At 35.6% G+C, this 18,902-nt stretch overlaps 2 protein-coding genes across 2 annotated transcripts; one reads left to right on the forward strand and one right to left on the reverse strand.

Annotated features, from left to right (window-relative positions):
- The first annotated feature begins 2,444 nt into the window (after positions 1–2,444).
- LOC133858162 (vacuolar protein sorting-associated protein 2 homolog 3) lies at positions 2,445–6,264 on the forward strand. Its single transcript, XM_062293626.1, has 11 exons — positions 2,445–2,628; positions 2,811–2,855; positions 3,707–3,741; positions 3,825–3,875; positions 4,026–4,130; positions 4,234–4,305; positions 4,542–4,613; positions 4,720–4,800; positions 5,191–5,226; positions 5,332–5,387; positions 5,858–6,264. Exons 1-11 carry the CDS (start codon positions 2,595–2,597, stop codon positions 5,907–5,909), a joined length of 639 nt encoding a protein of 212 aa, XP_062149610.1. The 5' UTR covers positions 2,445–2,594; the 3' UTR covers positions 5,910–6,264.
- Positions 6,265–6,891: 627 nt separating this feature from the next.
- On the reverse strand, positions 6,892–16,972 carry LOC133857115 (casein kinase 1-like protein 6). The gene is made up of 14 exons (XM_062292246.1): positions 16,264–16,972; positions 16,139–16,179; positions 15,077–15,146; positions 14,559–14,707; positions 14,371–14,466; positions 12,373–12,443; positions 10,243–10,304; positions 10,063–10,126; positions 9,847–9,931; positions 9,292–9,418; positions 9,031–9,104; positions 8,889–8,952; positions 8,359–8,486; positions 6,892–7,544 (listed from the first exon to the last, which is right to left on the reverse strand). Exons 1-14 carry the CDS (start codon positions 16,337–16,339, stop codon positions 7,302–7,304), a joined length of 1,350 nt encoding a protein of 449 aa, XP_062148230.1. The 5' UTR covers positions 16,340–16,972; the 3' UTR covers positions 6,892–7,301.
- Positions 16,973–18,902: the final 1,930 nt, after the last annotated feature.

Consider the following 18,902-nt stretch of genomic DNA (forward strand, 5'->3'; position numbering starts at 1 on the left):
GTTAGGTCCGAATGAACAGTGTAGGTCATTGAAATTGTAGGGTGTGAATCAACTGTCCGTTAGTCGGCCAAATTTCAGTGTGAATGGCAATTCATGTTCGCGTATCGATGAATGCGTATAAGACTATACAAGTTAATTATAATCAATCAACCTTAATTAAACGAGTCAGACCCCTCAATCTTAATCCGTTAATTTCGTCTTACGTTCATGTGGAGTTCGCGAGTCATGTAAAAAATTATCAAAAATGTCTAGTTCAGGTCGTGTCAAGATATATGTATAAAACTATATAGGTCAATCATAACCCAACACATTTTATTAAATGGGTTAAAGCTCTAAATTCTAATCCACTAATTTTGTATTAAATTCATATCAAGTTTACAAGTATAAAAAATTAACAACCTTAAGTTTCGATGGTCATGCAACTATCCGACCTGGTCAAAATAATTTCTAGAGAGTGGAGCGACCATCCACTCGAAAGATAAAACAAAAGTACAGAAATTTTGAAAAAATTGTATGATAAAATACAAGATGGCTCAAAACACTCCACATCATCTATAACTAATCTAATGCCTTATAAAAGTAGGACTTGTGACAGCACGATGTAAAGGTGATCAACTAGTGGGGAAAGATGTGGCTATGGAGAATATTAAGAAGGAACATTGGGGATTGTGGGATTTAGCATGGAAATGATTATGCCGTCAGGGAAGGTTTGGATGGTTAAGTCAATAGAGAATTCACATAAACAAAGTATAATAGAGTTTTTTTGAAAAAATTGATTCTTATCTTATTTGTGAATGGTCTCCCTCCTTTATCTTAGACTCTAGGCTTCTGATTGTGGAGACTGGTAAGCTTTTTAGCCTTCCTAATAAGTAGACATTAAGGTGTTAATTGGGCTCAAAACCTTGGGTGCAAGCTTATTTAGAGTATCACCAAAACGTATGAAGATAAAGAGGTGAGGATTGTTAAAGCTGGTGTTGTGAGACATAATGTTAGGATATTTTATGATCAAGGAGCATGATTAGTTGGAGATTTGTCAATAGTGTTAGTGAAAGACATATCCTATTATTAAGCTGGTAATGGTGAAAGGCAATTTTCTCTAAGATACTAAAATGATTGTGGTTGTAGGATAATTTTCTCTAATACGAACACGACACAAAGTTATAGGATTAGGGTTTAGGCTCAACGAGCTGGCGGGTTGACTCGTTTACCGATATATTTATAAACGAGTTAGCGGGTTAATCTGTTTACAATTCGTTTAGTTTTCGGATTATCCGTCAGCCCGTTTATTTATTTTTTTTTTACAAAAAAACCCTACAAAAACGACGAAGAAAGATAAAAGATAAAACTGTAAGGTGCAGAGAATGAAATGAGACAAAGAAGTTGGAGAATTACTCTGTGAAAGGGGCGAAAAATGGGGAAATAGTTTAACTTCAAGTGATTCACAAGTAGAGATTTCAAGGTTGCTATGAAAGTGGGTCTTTTTCTTTTCCTTATGGGTTTTCGAGTGAAAACAGAAGTCAAGCTATGCCTCCGGCTCCTCCAATGCCTTCCGAGTCACCATCGCTTATTCTGGGAAAAATGGATGTCTGCAAGAAATTGCATGTGAGTTTGCTCGCGTGCTTCCCGTGAGGGGTTTTTTTTTTTTTTTTTTTTTTTCAGCAATACATTTATACAAGGAAAGTGAAATTCCCGTGAGGTCACTAATGTTTGTTAATTTTTTTTTTTTTTTTTGGGGGGGTCAGAATCTAAAATAAGAACCCTTTTAAGTTTTTTTTTTTAAAAAAAACAAAATCTTCTTCTTCTTCTTTTCTTTTTCTTTTTCTTTTTCTTTTTCATTTTTTTTAAAAAAAATAAAATAATAAAGGGGGAAAAAAAATCTTTAAAAAAGGTCGGGTCAACATGACCCGTTAACTTATTTGTATCGGGTAACCCAACGGGTCAACCATATCGTGTTCGGGTTTCAGTCCGATTAATAATCGTATCGAGTTCGAGTTAACTTAATCAGATTGGCGGGTCAAGCGGGTTAATCCGAACCCGACACAACTACCCTACGAAGTGTTCGTTAATAGGATATGACAAATGTCGGATTATAACTTACTCGCAAGCTACGGCCAGACATGATGTTGTATCGAGTTTCACCCGTGTTGGCGGTTATAAGAAGACTAGGCGCGGTTATTTTCTATCTGACTAATTGGGTTCCTTACATAATTGTTGGGCTTTTACATAGCATTTTTTAACATTTTTATTTTCTTTTGACCACTTTCTTTTATTGCAAAACTATAAAATAAAATTCTCTTAAAAATAAAATCTAAAAACTAGGTAGAAGATTTTTTTTTTTTTAAAAAAAGAAAAGGTTCACCTCTGTAATTTGACCTCCCAATCTGTAATCGTAATTTCAAGTCGAAAGCCTGAAACTTACTGCGATATCCAAAAAAAAAAAGAAAAAAAGAAAAAAAAAAAAAAGAGAGGCAAAAACCGCTGAATTACTGGGCGCTTTCTCCCCACCTTCCAGGCACCTCTCTAAACTCTCCATCTTTTTCGCACGCTCCAAAATCTTTCCACTGTGCGTAGGATCGTCCAATCAGACAGACGCCATGAACATCTTCTCCAAGAAATCCAATCCCAAAGGTTCGTTTCCTAGCTCTAAGCTCTGCCTATTGTACGCGGTTTTAAGTTACGGTTCACTAGGCCTTGAAATTTGATTATGATGAAGACTGAATTTTGGGGGTTTTTTTCTTTTTTGTAAAGTGAATTGAATTATGGGTTTGCTTATTTGGTTCTGATTTTGAGTTGTGTTACGCTAATCGCAGAGGCTCTAAGGGAGAGTAAGAGAGAAATGTCAAATGCTACTAGAGGTATTGTTTCCATTTTCACTTGATACCATTCAAATTACGGAACAAAAAAGAAAAGAAAAGGAATTTCCTGAATGAGTAATCATCATCAGTCATTCTGATTCAGGTGTTTTGTGTATTTGTGAATTGTCATAGGAACTAAATTTTGCCTTTTTGAGCTGATTGAGCGAGGTCTTGGGTTATAGATCTGGCATTGTGCTTTTCTGGGTAGAGTGGAATTGATGTGTAGCTTTAGAAGATTGATGGGTGCTTTGAATTAATAAGTGTGATTTTGAGTTTCCATTTGATTGTTTTGTACAAAATTCCATGTGATTTGAGTTACATAAAACACACCGTGTTTACCTTCTTTGGGATTCTTCTTTAGCAGATTGTGTTGTTGTTGTTGTTGTTATTTTTTTATTTTTTGGTGGGGGTGGAGATCATTTGGTGCAACACTTACGACTAGTGCCTATAATTTGATTAATGTGTTTATTTGGGTTACCATATACAATGAAATTGTTTCTTTACTGGTTTAGAAGTATCATCTGCTATTTGGGTCATTCTTTTACCTGTACTCAAGTAATATTTTGTTTTACAATGGATATTCGGATGTCTAAGATATTGTGGATGGAGATGATAACCTTATCATTAATCAACTTATAAGCCATCGGACATGGTAGAAGAAGGCTACATGGCTTTCTTTGTGGAGTTTTTCATTTTGCTGCTGTCTATTTCTTTAAGCTCCTTTTGTCAAAAGGTCAAAATCACCTTTTGTTCTCCTCTCTAAATATCATTCTTTAACCAGTCTGTTGCCAAATATTGAGGCTGTGGCAATTTTTCAATCCTTACATCAATGTTTCTGCACCTTGATTCAGGCATAGAGAGGGAAATTGGAGCGTTGCAAATAGAAGTATGTGAAGAGCTTCCAAACTATCCTCATCTCCTCTTTCTAAGGTTTGGTGTTATCTCTGATGTAATTTATAATTGTGTCAGGAAAAGAAGCTTGTTGCCGAGATAAAGAGGACAGCTAAAACTGGAAATGAGGTGTGTTCTGTTTTTTTTGACTTAACAACGATATTCTTGTTGGTCCTAGGCTACTTTAGTTTGTGGCATCGAATTTTATCTATAGTTCACGTGTCCTTTGGACCTTTGAGATTTATCATTTGCGTGTCCTTTTGTCTGCATGTTCTGCAGGCAGCAACTAAAACCCTAGCTCGTCAGCTAGTCAGGCTTAGGCAACAAATAACCAACTTACAAGGCAGTCGAGCTCAAATGAGAGGCATAGCAACTCATACACAGGTGGAGCCCCCCCCCTAAATCTCTGTGCGTATGTGGTTATTTTTGCTTTTTCTTTTTTTTCATATGTGCATTGTGCTCTAGCAACATTTTTTCCCATCTGCAGGCAATGCATGCACAGTCTTCAGTTGCCGTTGGCCTGAAAGGTGCCACTAAGGCAATGACAGCCATGACTAAGGTTAGATGGTAACATTTTAGTAACACATATGTAGTCATATAATTTTTACATAATCTATTACAAGATTCAAGATTGGACCCTTTCAGAGGGGCTTCTCCATGGCTTGTAATAAGTTGGTGTGTAAAGTCTTTTTTCACTTGATCTTTGTCTGGTCACCATCTAAAATGAAACCTAAAGTTCTTCAATTCATTGTTTTGATAGGAGATATATTCTTAACTATTGTATTTCTTTTGCAGCAAATGGCTCCTGCAAAGCAAGCAATGGTGATGCGGGAATTTCAGAAACAGTCTGCCCAGATGGATATGACTGTACGATTGTCCCTCTACTTTTGAAACCATACTAATGTGGAAATAATTTCATATTTGCTTATTATTGGTTGCAGATTGTGGAACTAATGATCTTGGGTGTTTGCAGACTGAAATGATGTCAGACGCCATAGATGATGCCTTGGATGATGATGAGGCTGAAGAGGAGAGCGATGAGCTGACAAATCAGGTAGGCTCCTATAATTACCTTTATCCATTATACCTGGTAAAAAATTGTATTTATTTGTTGCCTTTTTTGTAAGATTATTTCCATGGACTTGTGAAGGATTTCCCGTAAACATATCTGAAACAACGTATCTACCAAATTTTGATTGTGATTTCGTGATTGCATACTATGGATTTCACATCAAAGTAACCTGATAATTGTGAACTATTCATTATCAACTTCTGGACTTTCTGGTGGTGAAACTTGAAAGGTTGAGAAGGGATGATGTCTGATCCCCCAAGTTTATACAAGTCTTGATGGGCACAGTATTAGGTTTATTTTCTCTATTGATCAGACTGTTGGAATTGAGAATAAGAAACTAATGGCAGTATTTCCTATTTTTATTTTTGGCAGGTGCTAGATGAAATTGGTGTTGATGTTGCCTCACAGGTTGGTATCAGTAGTTATAAATTTCTGGACTTTGCTGCCAATTGGTATTAAATTTTTGTACCTAATCTGATTTGGGTGATTGGTTTATGCCTGAACTCTTGGCAGTTGTCAGCAGCTCCAAAAGGAAGAATCGCCCAGAAAAATGCTGCAGGTGTCGGCAGGTATATAACAATGCTTGGCTTGCGATTCTGTGAACTATGACATGAGATTCTTGAGTTGATGTTTTGTGTTGGCCTAACTATAAGAAGAGTTTTATGTAACTCCATAAGACAAGTTAATGGCGGGAATAAACCAAGACTAATGATTAATTAGTCGACGCTCTAATTCATAATTGGTGAAATAATTAAGCAAAAAATTTGACTCAATCAATATAATTAGTTAGTCGCTGACTTGTGAACCATTCACTCTTAATCATTTCACAAATTATAGACTGTCACGTCAATTTGTAAGGGGGTTGTAGCATTTTCCAACAAAATTGTTGTCTCTATTAGCTTTATGCCCTATTCATTGCATGTCTCAATTTTAGACTTTTCCCCCCACTGAAATTCACAACGTAAAACTAGTTGTTCGTTCATTTTCTCTACCGTTATCCCTGTTTTTTTTTAACCATGGAATTTTCGTCCCATTGCAGTTCGGGAACTGATGAGCTTGAGAAGCGGTTGGCAGCTCTCAGAAACCCATGAGCCGAAGACTGGAAGCCGAAGTATTATCTTTTTTATCCACAAGGTCATACAGTAGATATTTATGTTTCTCCCAAGATGCTGCTACTCATTTCAGCATGTATTCCGATTCCTTTTTGAGATCATTTTCATTGGCTTGATCTTGTGTATTGTGGCAATGCGACAGCAAATTTAGTATTAGTGTACACACTTTGTACACAACTCCAATGTATTCTTTTTTTTAAAAAAAACAATGGCTAATTAATTGCCACTGCTATCTCAATATGGTAGAATAGTAGGGAGATAGAAGTATGATTTTTAGCATTCCTCATTAGAGAGAGCTTTTCATTCATTTTAATACCACCATTTCTTTTCCATCCTTGACCAGACGATTAAGTCAACTAAACTTATTTTAGTTTAGAGCGACTTGGCACTATCCTATTGCGTGAAGCTAAGCTATGAAATTTGACTCATTTGGAGTAACAACATTCGTCCAAACCCTACAATTTGTTATAAAGAAACAAAAAAGATGACAAATTTGGTTTGGTCAAAACTAATGTATAATCGGCTTAACAAGATAAGCAAAGCAAATTTATTATAAGCACAACATAAATACACAAAAGTATATTTGAAAAAGATAAATGTTTGATTGTACACTTCCATCACACTCCTATCCCATCCTTATCTATATGGACCAATAGTGTCGTTAAAAAAATCAGGGTCCCACTACACTCTCTACTATCACCCACATTATTGATCCACGTAGACAAGGGTAGAATGGAAGTGTACAACCAAACATTTCACTATGCATCACAGGCAAGAAGGGCTTACATCCAAACAACATTAAAATATAAATTTCGTAATTTTTTGTCATGAACCTTTTGGCAAGATACATATGTTTGGTTAAGTTTTACAGCCTGACTCTTGGAAGAATGCTGGGGGTTCATCCAGATAAGAAGGCAATCAACCTAAGAAGGTTAAGCTTGTGATACTAAAGCCAACAGAATGAGAGAAATTCAATTGTTTGCTAAAATCACAAAGGGGTTGAGAGCCGTGCGGCCGTGCCGATGAATTTAAAGCACTAGTCAATACTTTCTTGTCAGGGTTTACAGCACCAAAAAATGTTGATCTCAAACGTGAAGAACATATATATAAATAAATAGTTTATTACAGCTACTCATGTCTCATAAAAATGAAGTTTCCACTGCGTAATTTTTCCAAGAAGCGCCTTAAAACACGTTACAATGGCCGGAAAATCTTTGGCAGGTGAAAAAGCGAAGTGGGAGGTCCAGGAATTTTGACACAAGAGAAGTGATGTAACCTGTTATAGTGGTGATAGGTGATCTCCCATGTACAAGAGTGAACTTCTTCTAAAATTTTTCCAAGTAGAAGATGTATAGCATAACAGATATTCAGTTATTTCCTGATTGAGAGGAGCTCAAAGCTGCGAAGAGGATCGTCACGGGTGCCTCTAGCTGGAGTGCGAGAATAGGTTGGTTGAATTCTTTGCGTGGTAGACGGGCGGCCACTGCTCGAGACTAGACGGCCTACACGAGCATCGCTATATTCACCAGAAGAACCTGGCTTGCCGCTTGGGATGACGGCTTTTCTTGAAGAGCTGCCATATCGAGAACTGCGTCCTCTGTCTGAATCAAAGTGCTGAAAAAATAATCCATAAAAACCCCCCACGTAAGATTATTTGGAATACAAACAAGAACATTTGCTGAATCACTAGTGCTATGAGTTGAGTTGAATACAAAAAAAAAAAAAAAAAGATTGAAATGGAAATTAAAAATAGAAGAACAAAGATAATACTACTGTGTATGACACACTTGAATATATGGGGGAAAAAATGGAGAATAGGTGGCAGTCATTTTCATGAATTTTCATCTTTGGTTCTTGATTTCTAAGCAACTAAAATGGAGAATCTCATGTTTTAATTCAACATTCAAATGAAGCACTTTAAGCCTCGTCTTTATCAAATTGTATAACCGGAAAAATGAAGTAACAAGAAAAACAAAAAACTTCAAAATTTTCTTGCGGTGAGGTTAAACAATGATATTTTTATTTTTTATGAATAATAATTTATTAGAAGAAGCGGCAAAGCTCTTGTATGCAAAAAGTATAGAAACGAAGCAACGATCCTGTTAGTTTCAAAAATCTAAAAAGTTAATAAGATTAACAAGTTTAGAGAAAGAGGTTAAACGATGATTTATCCAAGGAAAAATAAAATAGCCATGGCCTTAACTCCAGGCGGGGCAAAACTCTGTAAAAACTAGTGGTAAATATTCAAAGAGCAATGAAATATAAGATTTTATGTGAGAAAGGTATGAGCATTCAGATCACCATGAGACTAGATTTTCAGACACAAAAAAGTGACAGTCCAAAAGAAGGCGGATTTCAAAAGGAGAAAAAAAGAACAAGAAAAAGAACATATATCTAAATAATTTCTGTTGAAGATGTAGAAATTTACCACATCCTTGGGCGAAGCTAAATCCTCATAAGTCTTATGTCTGGAATGATGTGGACTTGCGCTTGAGATATTTCTTCTCGAAAATGCTTCAACTGCACCTGAGAATCTTTCTCGGATCTCTTTCCCAACTGGATAAAAAAAATTCACATATAGGGATTAAATGTTGACGGATATGTGGGAAATGAAGCAAAAAAGTGCTATTTACCACTACAACTATAAATTAAGTTTCAATCCAAGCAGAGAGAGAGAGAGAGAACAAGAGGGAGAGATTATATTTTTAAATCTAAAAAGTTCACATCATAAAATGACAAAATAAATCATAATTTTAATTAAAAGATGGCTATCCCAAAAACCATTACTCCAGGTCCAGCACTCATAGTATTGAATCCGTATAGACTAAACTGAACAGCCAATTGTCCAACGCAAACATTAAACTTTTAGAACTTATATATGGAGAATCATTAGTTAGAATGTCGGTATTCAGACTGGGCGACTAATTTTCAAATGTAGTTCTGTTCAAGAGAGCAGACCTGAGATCCTCTCCGGTCTTTCTGCAGATGGTCCTGCGCTCAGACCTGCTTTCCCACAGAATTGCTACAAACAGAGACAACATAAGTAAGTAATGCTCTTGAAGGGAGAGAGGCTTCAAACCTAGAATTCACAACTACTGACCCGTCCTCTAGAGCTGCCACCAATCTGAGGGTACTTCAATATAGTCCAGTCAAATACATAGTCAAATTGATAACCTGCATGGGCATCAATGTCAAGATCCATAAACAATTATAACATCTACTTGAATAAAACTTATATTAACACTCAAAAGATAACATCTAACTAGACTATTGGCAAAACAATATGAAAAAACAAAAAGTGTGAGAATCCATCATGATATATAAAAACACATATTTGTGGCCTGCAGTCATAAACGCATACCTTCACGAATAAATAAGTCTCGGAAAAGCCTCTTTAAATATGAATAATCTGGTTTGTCCTCAAACCGCAATGATCGGCAGTAGTGAAAGTAGGATACAAACTCAGATGGATATGACTTGCAAAGCACCTGAAAAAGAATGTGTAATCAACTTATCAGCATAACAATATGATGATTAACTCTCTCAAACCCCCCCCCCCCCACCCCCAAAAAAAAAAAAAAAAAAACTGGCCACTGAATTATGGACAGCCCAAGCTTGGGTAAAGAAAAAGTTGTCTGGGATCAGCCAAAAGACTTTCACTAGATCTCCATACAAACATATTAAGGTCACAAATATAGGGCTGAGCTATCAAGCCTGGCTCCACCCCCTTGACCTCTATGGCATACCAATATCTGCCCCAAAGATAGTGCAAGCCAATAGCCACCACTAGGTCAAGGCATGACACTTTTGATCTAACTGGCATGCTAAATGAAGTTAACTCTTCACAGGGCCTCATGCTAGATAAATCAAAGACGAAGTGCTTCATAAATAAGCAGGAGATGGCAAGTTCCAATACCTCTATGGGAGTTGACATCTTCTTTTCACTGATCTTATCATATTTTTGCTTCTTCGTGCCAGCTTTTAATCCCTGCCAGGGAAGGCTGATGCAAGACAGTGGTATGTAATGAATTAATAAAGCAAGAATAAGGCAAAATGCTGCACCAGACATTTAACGACAGGTAGAAGGGAAAACTTTAAATGAAATAAAAATTGCAGCTAGTATATATTCAACCTTCCTCTTAGAAAATACATAAGCACATAACCAAGAGATTCCAAATCATCCCTTCTGCTTTGTTCTGCCAGTAAGACAGCACAATTAGAATGAAAGTCAGGATAATTATAATCCAAATCTAAGATAACACATCTCCTGTTATTAGTTGGGAACACGAAAATGGCATATAACATCACTAACCAATTCCAAGGTGAGTATTAACACTTGCATAGCGAGCTGTGCCCGTGAGGTTCTTGTTTTCCCTGAAAAAACGAAGAAAATAAGGGGCTTAGAAACTTTGAAAGGGTGTTGGTTAACAAAGAGATAACATATAAGATGGCAAACAAAGATGTAGTTGTAAGCAAACCAGAAAAAGGATAATAATGGTTGACAAGCTACCACAAACATCAAATTTCTGATTTAGGGTCAAAAACCTTAAAACAGAATAGGAAATTAAAAAAAAAAAAAAAAAAAAAGGAACTGTGGAATTGAGAATCTGAAGCAGACCATCCAGCGTAAAAATGATCTACCAATTTGAACCTTAGATTTGAAGCTAGAGCCAAACCAACCAAATAGAAAAGTGGCATCAAGGAAGCAGTCACACATGACAACAGATATAAACAATAAATAAATAATACCATATAATCCTTCTTTTACCTCACCTTTAAAGTTTATTGGTCAGTTAGAGTGAAATGGGGGATAGGTCAGTCTTTTTTACTTCAAGGTTTCTTTCAGAAATAAGACTCAGCAGAAATATACCACCTAAAAAATGAACCTAAGTTGACTTTAATCAGTTGTAAAAAATTAAACATTCCAAAGGTCCTCCTTTCTTTTTTGTTTTTAAATCAGTACTTGCCAAGTGGGGCCATATCATGGCCAGAACTAACTTAAATTCATCCACATTATTCTGCCGACCTAGTTCTATTAAGACAGTTCTCTATTCCTAAAAACACTAATCTGTCCCAGGAAAGTTTAAGAAGTTGTATCATTGCTACATAGATCATAAATCAAAATTCAAAACCCAAGGTGCTACCTAAAACTTCCAACAAGGTCAAAACCATCTGCAAAATTTTAACTTTGTGCAAAACTAAATCAAGCTGAAATTTTAATGCCCGTGGATAGGATTTTAATATCCCAAACTCATTCACCCTGTGATGCGGGACAACAAGAAATTGAGAAGAGAAGTTGAAGAGAGAGAGGAGAAGCAGAGAAGAGAAGCTAAGAGAGGATAGAGAAAGAAGAGAAAGAATTCGGGGGAGAGAGAGAGAGAAGAAGAAGAAGCTGGGGAAGAGAAGAGAGAGAAGAGATTTTATTCCATTCAAGTCTGCCTACATTTTTTTTTTTGATAAGTAAGAAAACTTTATTAAAAAACGTAAGGCACCTCTAAGTACACAGGAAGTATACAAAGGAACAACCCAACTAACCCACAAACGAGAACCCAAAAAAACCCACAAGCCCACAATCAAGAACCCAAAAAAAAAAAACCACAAGAACCCGATCACCCACAACACACAAAATTCACAACAAAACCCAAACCCAAATACAGATGAAGCCCCATAAACAACCAAACAAAACCAACACAAACCCAAGAAGAAAACCAAAGCTACACCCAGTGGGATGCCACTGAACTGCTGACAAAAGCTCCACCCCAACAAACAGCGGCGTCACCGAGAAGACGAACCAACCACAACCGTCGAACCAACAAGCACCCGTATAAATAGACTAACGACTAAACCCTAGAAGAACACCCATTTATTGACTTACCTAACATAATCTAGGCAATGCATTTCTTGTCATTTATTGAATTACTTAAATTAATCTAGGGCAACACCCATTTATTGAATTACAAAAACACCCTTGACTCTTAAAAATTAAAGATCAATATTGATCTTGGACCATCATTGACTTTTCTTTAGAGTTCAGCTACTTGATCGATCCACTTCTATTATGCCGATCTTAATTACTACTGTTGGAATTATGGTTCTTATTTTATAGTGACAATTATATATCTCATGATCAAGAATATTTGAGTCTACTCTTTTCTATCTATAAAATTATAATTATTCATTAAACAAAAAAAAGAAGAATATTTGAGTCAAACGAGCATTAAAGTTCTTTCTTATCATGCCTAATAAAGTCTCCACTACTCTTTTTTTTTTCTTCCTAAAAGTGGACAAATCATTAGGTCCGGCCTCCCTTGTTGAGGCAAACCTAGGCAAAAAGTGACACTTTCTTATATTGTTTATAGACATATGAGCATTTAGAGTACCACACGACACAGTAGTTAGATATCTTTAATCTTACATTTGGTGCAAGCATAGAAATATTTACCTGTATGGTATGTGCTTATGAGTCTGAAGATCTCTATACTTCTTTGCCAGGCCATAATCAATTATGTAAACCTGTGATAAGAAAATCCAGCAAGAGATAACAACAATTAGACAGTAGAACAAAGACAGGGATGTTTCTCAATGTAATATTGATATTTCCTCTGCAAATGGCATCTAGTACCAAACAAGAGATTCTTATCAGTTCAAGCACTTCAAGAAACTAATATGACAGTTCTGTTCTATGCACGGAAACCAGCGAGCATGATGATAAATACTGGAGAACAATAAAGAATTGGATTTTACCAGAGTCCCAAACAATTAAGGAGGAACCTAACAAATCAACACCTAATCCTCTAATTCCAGATAAAAGATCTATTTTTCTTTCAACCCAAACTCTTTTCTTTTGATAGGAGACTTACAATTAAGATCTACGCCATAACTCAGCCACTATTTATCCATACTTACCATGAAACACATATTTAACTCATTCCTAAGCATCATTACAAACATCTTACAAGAATACTATTCTGTACATCTTTTTTTTTCTTTTTTTTTTCTTCTTGTATAAGTAAATCATTCTCAATAGAAAACACAAAATCGCGCAACCTAAGTACACATGAAGTATACAAGAGAGACCCCCAATTTGGGAGAGGAAAAATAACACAAATCCAAAAATTCTGAAAAATTAGAAAAGCAAAAACTGTTGTAAGCCGTCACCCAAACACAAAGAAATTTGAACATAATGGCTTTTAAATGTAACACCGTTCTCTCACAATCTTCAAATTTTAGAGCATTCTGCTATTTTCAAATGCACCACATTAAGCACAAATGAGCCAACCTCCAGGCTTTTGATCTACAACGGCTTCCCAACTGACTTCTCCAACACGCCAACAACTCCACCGCCCTCTGAGGCATAACCCACTCAAGCCAAAAAGACTGAAGATCAAAACCCAAAAATCTCTAGTCACTTCTCAGTTGAAAAGAAGATGATCTATGATCTCCCCGCTCTTCTTGCACATGCAACACTAATCCATCACTATGACGTAGGTTGTCCAAAATTAAAATCTTTCCTAACATTGCGGTCCACAAAAAAAAACAACACTCTCAAAGTTACCTTACTTCTCCAAATGCTTTTCCAAGGAAAAGTCGATCCCGTAGGGGGCAAAGTGCATTACAAAAGGATCTAACCTTGAACGTCTGTCTTTTGAAAGGGATCCAACCAATTCTATCATCGCCACCTCATCTCAACTTGAGAGAGTACAAGAGGTTAAAGAACAAAGAGACCAACTCCACCTCCAATCATGCATTGTTCTGGAAAAAGTGATATACCATTGAAGAGTATCGTTAATAAATTGCATATATTCTGCCACCGAAGCCTTCTTACAGAAAGCAGTGCTAAACAACTCTGGAAAAGCTGCCTCAATCGTTCATTACCTCAAATCTAATGAATCTAGAGAAAACATCCCACCCCCTCCTAATGTTTTCCCACACCCCAACTCTAAAAGCACCACCCTCCCCACATGCTACCATATTTAGCTTCTACCACCAACCTTCACAAGGCCTCCCTCTCCATGGCAAAACGTCATAACCATTTCCCCTAGAGAGCTCAATTAAACTGAATTAGATTTCTAACCCCCAAACCACCAACGAAAATCAAAATACATATCTTGGGACAACTGACAACCTTCATGGGTTTTTTCCTAGACAACACTAGATGGTATTTAGAGTAAGGTATCTTATTGTTTGATCTATGATATATTCTGCACTAGCCTTTTTTCTAAACCATGTGGTTAATGGCTCCACAGACTGATAAAAAAAAATCAGACAGCCCTAAAAGCTCTAAATCTTTCCATTTCTAATGCTAAGCAGGGAAACTTTTGGGTCCAGAAAAATAGCTGGTACAATCCTACCTGATTTGCTAACACTTGGATCTGATGAACATTAATATGTACTGTAATTTGCACACATGACATAAAACAGCCAAACAAGAAAAAGATACCTGATTTGCTTTACGCCCTAGGCCCATTAAGAAGTTGTCAGGTTTTATATCACGGTGAAGAAAACCCCTTGAATGCATGTATTCAACTCTGTTAATCTGCAAATGATAATGAGAAACAATGGTAAAGAAACATTATCTTGTCCATTCACGGTATATTTCTTTAATAAAAAATAGTCAAGGGTGCTTACCAATTGATCTGCGAGCATCAAAACTGACTTCAATGTAAACCTCCTATTGCAATAGTTAAACAAATCTTCCAAACTTGGTCCAAGAAGGTCAATAACCATGACATTATAGTCACACTCGACTCCAAACCACTTGAGGTGGGGAATTCCAGCTTCATCAAGATAAAAAAGTGTGAATTGCCGATGAGAACAAAAATTGTCCCACAAAATTTCCTAGAGGATATTGAAGGCAAAAGCATTTACTGAACCCTAAATTGGGGTTACATTGGGGTTACAGAATATCACAGCTATAGCACATCAGCCATTAAATAGGAGGGGCCAGAGTTCTCAAGTTCCAGCAAGCCTATGTATATGTCCAGAGGTAAGGAGTTGTCAATAATCACACAAAGTTAGTTTTTCAAATTGGTCACTTGATGGTGCAAAATTATTCTACGAGGGGGTGAAGAAAAGAACCCGGGGGGGGGGGGGGGGGGGGGGGAAGGCACAAAGAGAGAGAGAGAGAGAGAGAGAGAGAGACTTACTTCCCCCTTGAAGAAGCATGTACAATTTTGACTCATAGTGAAGCTGAGGATGCTTGGTCTTCACAGGTTCCTGAAATTAGGAACAGCCGATCAGCGCATAAGAAAATCATAAGAATAACATGTAAGCTCTCTCAGAAAAATAAAAATAATGATAGATAATTATATCATATGTCGTTGTGTGGAAAAAAATAATAATAATATGCATCAGGGGGAAGAAAAAAAAAAAGTCTTTTTTGAATGTACAAAAGAAAATAAAAATAAGAAAATCCAAAAAAGAGAATAGCTCCATGATAAAAAAAAACTGCCATGAATTACACACATACAAGTAGTGGCTAAACTAGAGGAAGAAGCCAGAGCCTATGCACTACCAAAGAATGGACTTGATAGAATCAATTTGCCTCCAGCATTTGCCATTAATGACATGACTGGGAGTGAAGGACATAGCATTTCACATGAGTTTTGAATGGTAACTCGCACGGAGCTCATCCAAGAGGTCATGACCTATAGAGCCACTCCCACATAATTTCATCATGACTTAAAAGTTATTTTTTCCCTCTTCTGCTCTGTTATGTATTTACTCTTGTGCTAAGGATGTCTAGTTACATATCAAGAAAGAATGACTTCTCTAATGGCCATCTAATAAATTTAGTTTCCTAACTCAGATGTTATAACGAAAATTGTCAAAAATATGATGCAAGTCACAATCAACATTCGCCCAACTGTCAACTAGAGATAAAAATGAAGCAAATATATTGCCAATGAGGAATCAAGGAAGCAAAACGAAATCAGGACCCACTGATAGTCTGATACACAAAATAAAAAAGAAAAACTTTAACACGCAAAAAAGCAAACCATTGAACATTATCAATTATTGACGATCATTATCACAATATCACACCCCTTAAAAAAAAACACCATGAATCTGGTCTTTCCTAGTAAACAAAGAAAAAAAAAGGACATAAAAATTAATATCATGTACAAGAGCCAGAGGAAACTGAAAAGATAAACAACCCAAAACAAGTATCATGAACAAATAATCCCAGCAAAGAACACATCACATACCAGCTTAACAGCCACCTCTTCCCCAGTTTGTACATTAACACCTACCACCAAAAGAAAAACGCAAAATCACAATACTGAAAACAAAATGACAACAACAAAAACACAAAGAATTTAATGGGCAATACCTAAATAGAGCTCCCCAAATGAACCACTGCCAATCTTCCTCCCCAGCTTAAACTTCCCAGCAATCACATGCTCCATTATGAAATTCTCTTCAATACACGTCCACCCAGAAGCTCAAAACTGCTAATTCCACTCAGATTTGTGCCCAATCCAACATTTATTTAAGCATAGTCCAATATCCACCGAACAATACCCAGAATCTCAACAGACTTACTGAATTAACACGCCCCAGATTAAAAAATCCTAGCTTTCTTCGATTACCCAGAGAAGAAAACCAAAAATTATCACAATCTAAGCATCAAATCACCACCAAATAGAAGGGGAAAAAAAAAATCGAACCCCAGAAGACAAAAATGAAAAATAAACAAAAAATTTAGAAAATTCCTACATATAACCCAAAACAATGAGATGGGATTTTTATTTCACAACAAATCCCACCTTCTCAAACTACATTTTTCGTCACCAAAACCCCATAATCTATAATCTCAAACCCTGATTTCGAGAAAAATCTACTAACTGCATTGACCAGAAAAACAACGAAAATGGGATTGAATTATGAAATTCAACAAAGGCTTCAACTTTTATTGCTGTAGAAACTAATGATGTGTACGGCTACGATTGTCGGGATCAAAGGGGAAAGAAAGACAAAGGTGTTTTAAGAAAACGAAAATATGGAGACGAGCGGAAAAAAGTGATGTGATGAGGAGAGAGACAGAGAGAGAAAAAGCAGTATTTGTGTCCTATTTATTTTTTGTCCGTTTTTTCTTTCTGTGTTCGGTGTTTTTATTTTTATTTTTTTTGTTTTTTTTTTAATGTTGTAATAATATATTAATTAATTTAATTTTAACAAATACGAGGGGTAAAGCGATACCTGCTCTCGCCCTGCCGCCTAACTCGTTTGGGCTGTCATTGTCAAGGCCAGTTGGTTTAGTTCTAAAACGTGCGTGCGTCTCTCTGTCTCTTTCTCGAACAAGTTTCAACTTCAAAATAATTGCTGGATTTTTATTTTTATTTTTTTTTTTAATATTGGTGAAAATAATTGCTGGTATTTGATTATGCCAGGACCAGGAATGTTTTAGACTATATGATTTAGTGAAAGTAAACAGAATATAGAAGAAAAAAAAAAAAAACCAATACGAGTAGACAAGCCTACAATGATGTTTTATATGTTTTACATGGTTCGGTCACGTGTCTACATCTATACGAGTGAATGACTAAAAGATCAATAAACGGCAGTTGTTGTTGGTAGGAGTGATAATTCGGATTCGTGTTGTATCGAGTCATAAGATATATGACTGTCTATGTTAATTCTAACACCATTCATTTAATTAAACGAGTCAAGCTCCTTAACCTTTACATGACCCATTTAAATAAACGGGCATGACATGAGTACACGACTCGCATAGCCTGTTTAATAAACAAATTATATTGGGTTGACTTGAATATGACTCATTTCAACCCGTTTCAACCTGTTTGATATAAATGGGTTAAATTGGCCAAAATTTTTGGTATGATCTTATTAGCACAATTTCATGTCTTATAAGAATGAATTCTATCAATTATATATATTCACAACTAGATTCATGCCAATCAATGTAATAATTGATATCCAATTATCTACAATCATAATTAATAAAATTAATCAAACCTCTTAGCTCAACATAAAATCAAAAAACTATTACAATAAAATAAAGAAAATAATATTATGTTATAACAAATAACATGATAAAGCCTCGTCACTAAGCATCAATATTACTTATTAATAGAATAATAAGTAGATAGAGTTTAAATGTAATTTAAATTTATACGGGTTATCCATGTCAAATGCAAGTTAAACATGTTGATTCAAGATTAACTTGTTTATTGATTGTGTCTAATCAGGTTGACTAATTTGACTCGAATCTCCTGTTACACTAAATATTAATTCACAAACTTTATATCGAGTTTATGGATTGTGTCAAAAATTATTAACTCTAATTATCGGTGACAATGGAGTACCAAGGGTAGGCCGTAGAATGGTCGCGGTGTAAAATGTGGAAAGATTGTGATGATGAAAACATTGCGAGAAGGGAGAGTGAATGGAGAAAAGAGACACGGTCCTACAAAATGTCATACTTAGGAAAATACAAGTCATGTTTCATCTTTTTAAGCTTTCTTTTTATTATTGATCATGAAAAAAAAAAAAATTTGACTAGGAATCTTTCAATTTCACCAACACATAAATTTATTTTTAATAAAAAAAAAAAACTATGTGTATGACCGTATCAACTTTCACTTCATTAATCTAATTATTTTAGTTAAGAGTAATTACAAAGGCCTTTCCTTCCTTTATAGAAGAAGTCAAATTCAATGATTCTATCTCATTCAATTTTTATTTTTATTGTTTTTATTCTTCATTGATAAGCTAAATGCTCATCCGGTAAAACATTTCGAACAATATATCCCTCAAATTTACAATATTTACCGTTAGAAAATTAATTTAAATGATTAAGTCTACAATTTCTTATAAATTCAAGTTTTTAGAATAAATGGTCGATGATTCAGTATAGTATTAGAACTCTTTTTTATAAACTTAAACTTTAAGATAAGTGCCAATGATTTAATAACTCCGTTAATTATCTCAACAAAAAAGAGAATTTAT

The sequence above is a fragment of the Alnus glutinosa genome, chromosome 14, assembly GCF_958979055.1.
Source record: "Alnus glutinosa chromosome 14, dhAlnGlut1.1, whole genome shotgun sequence".
Lineage (NCBI taxonomy): Eukaryota > Viridiplantae > Streptophyta > Magnoliopsida > Fagales > Betulaceae > Alnus > Alnus glutinosa.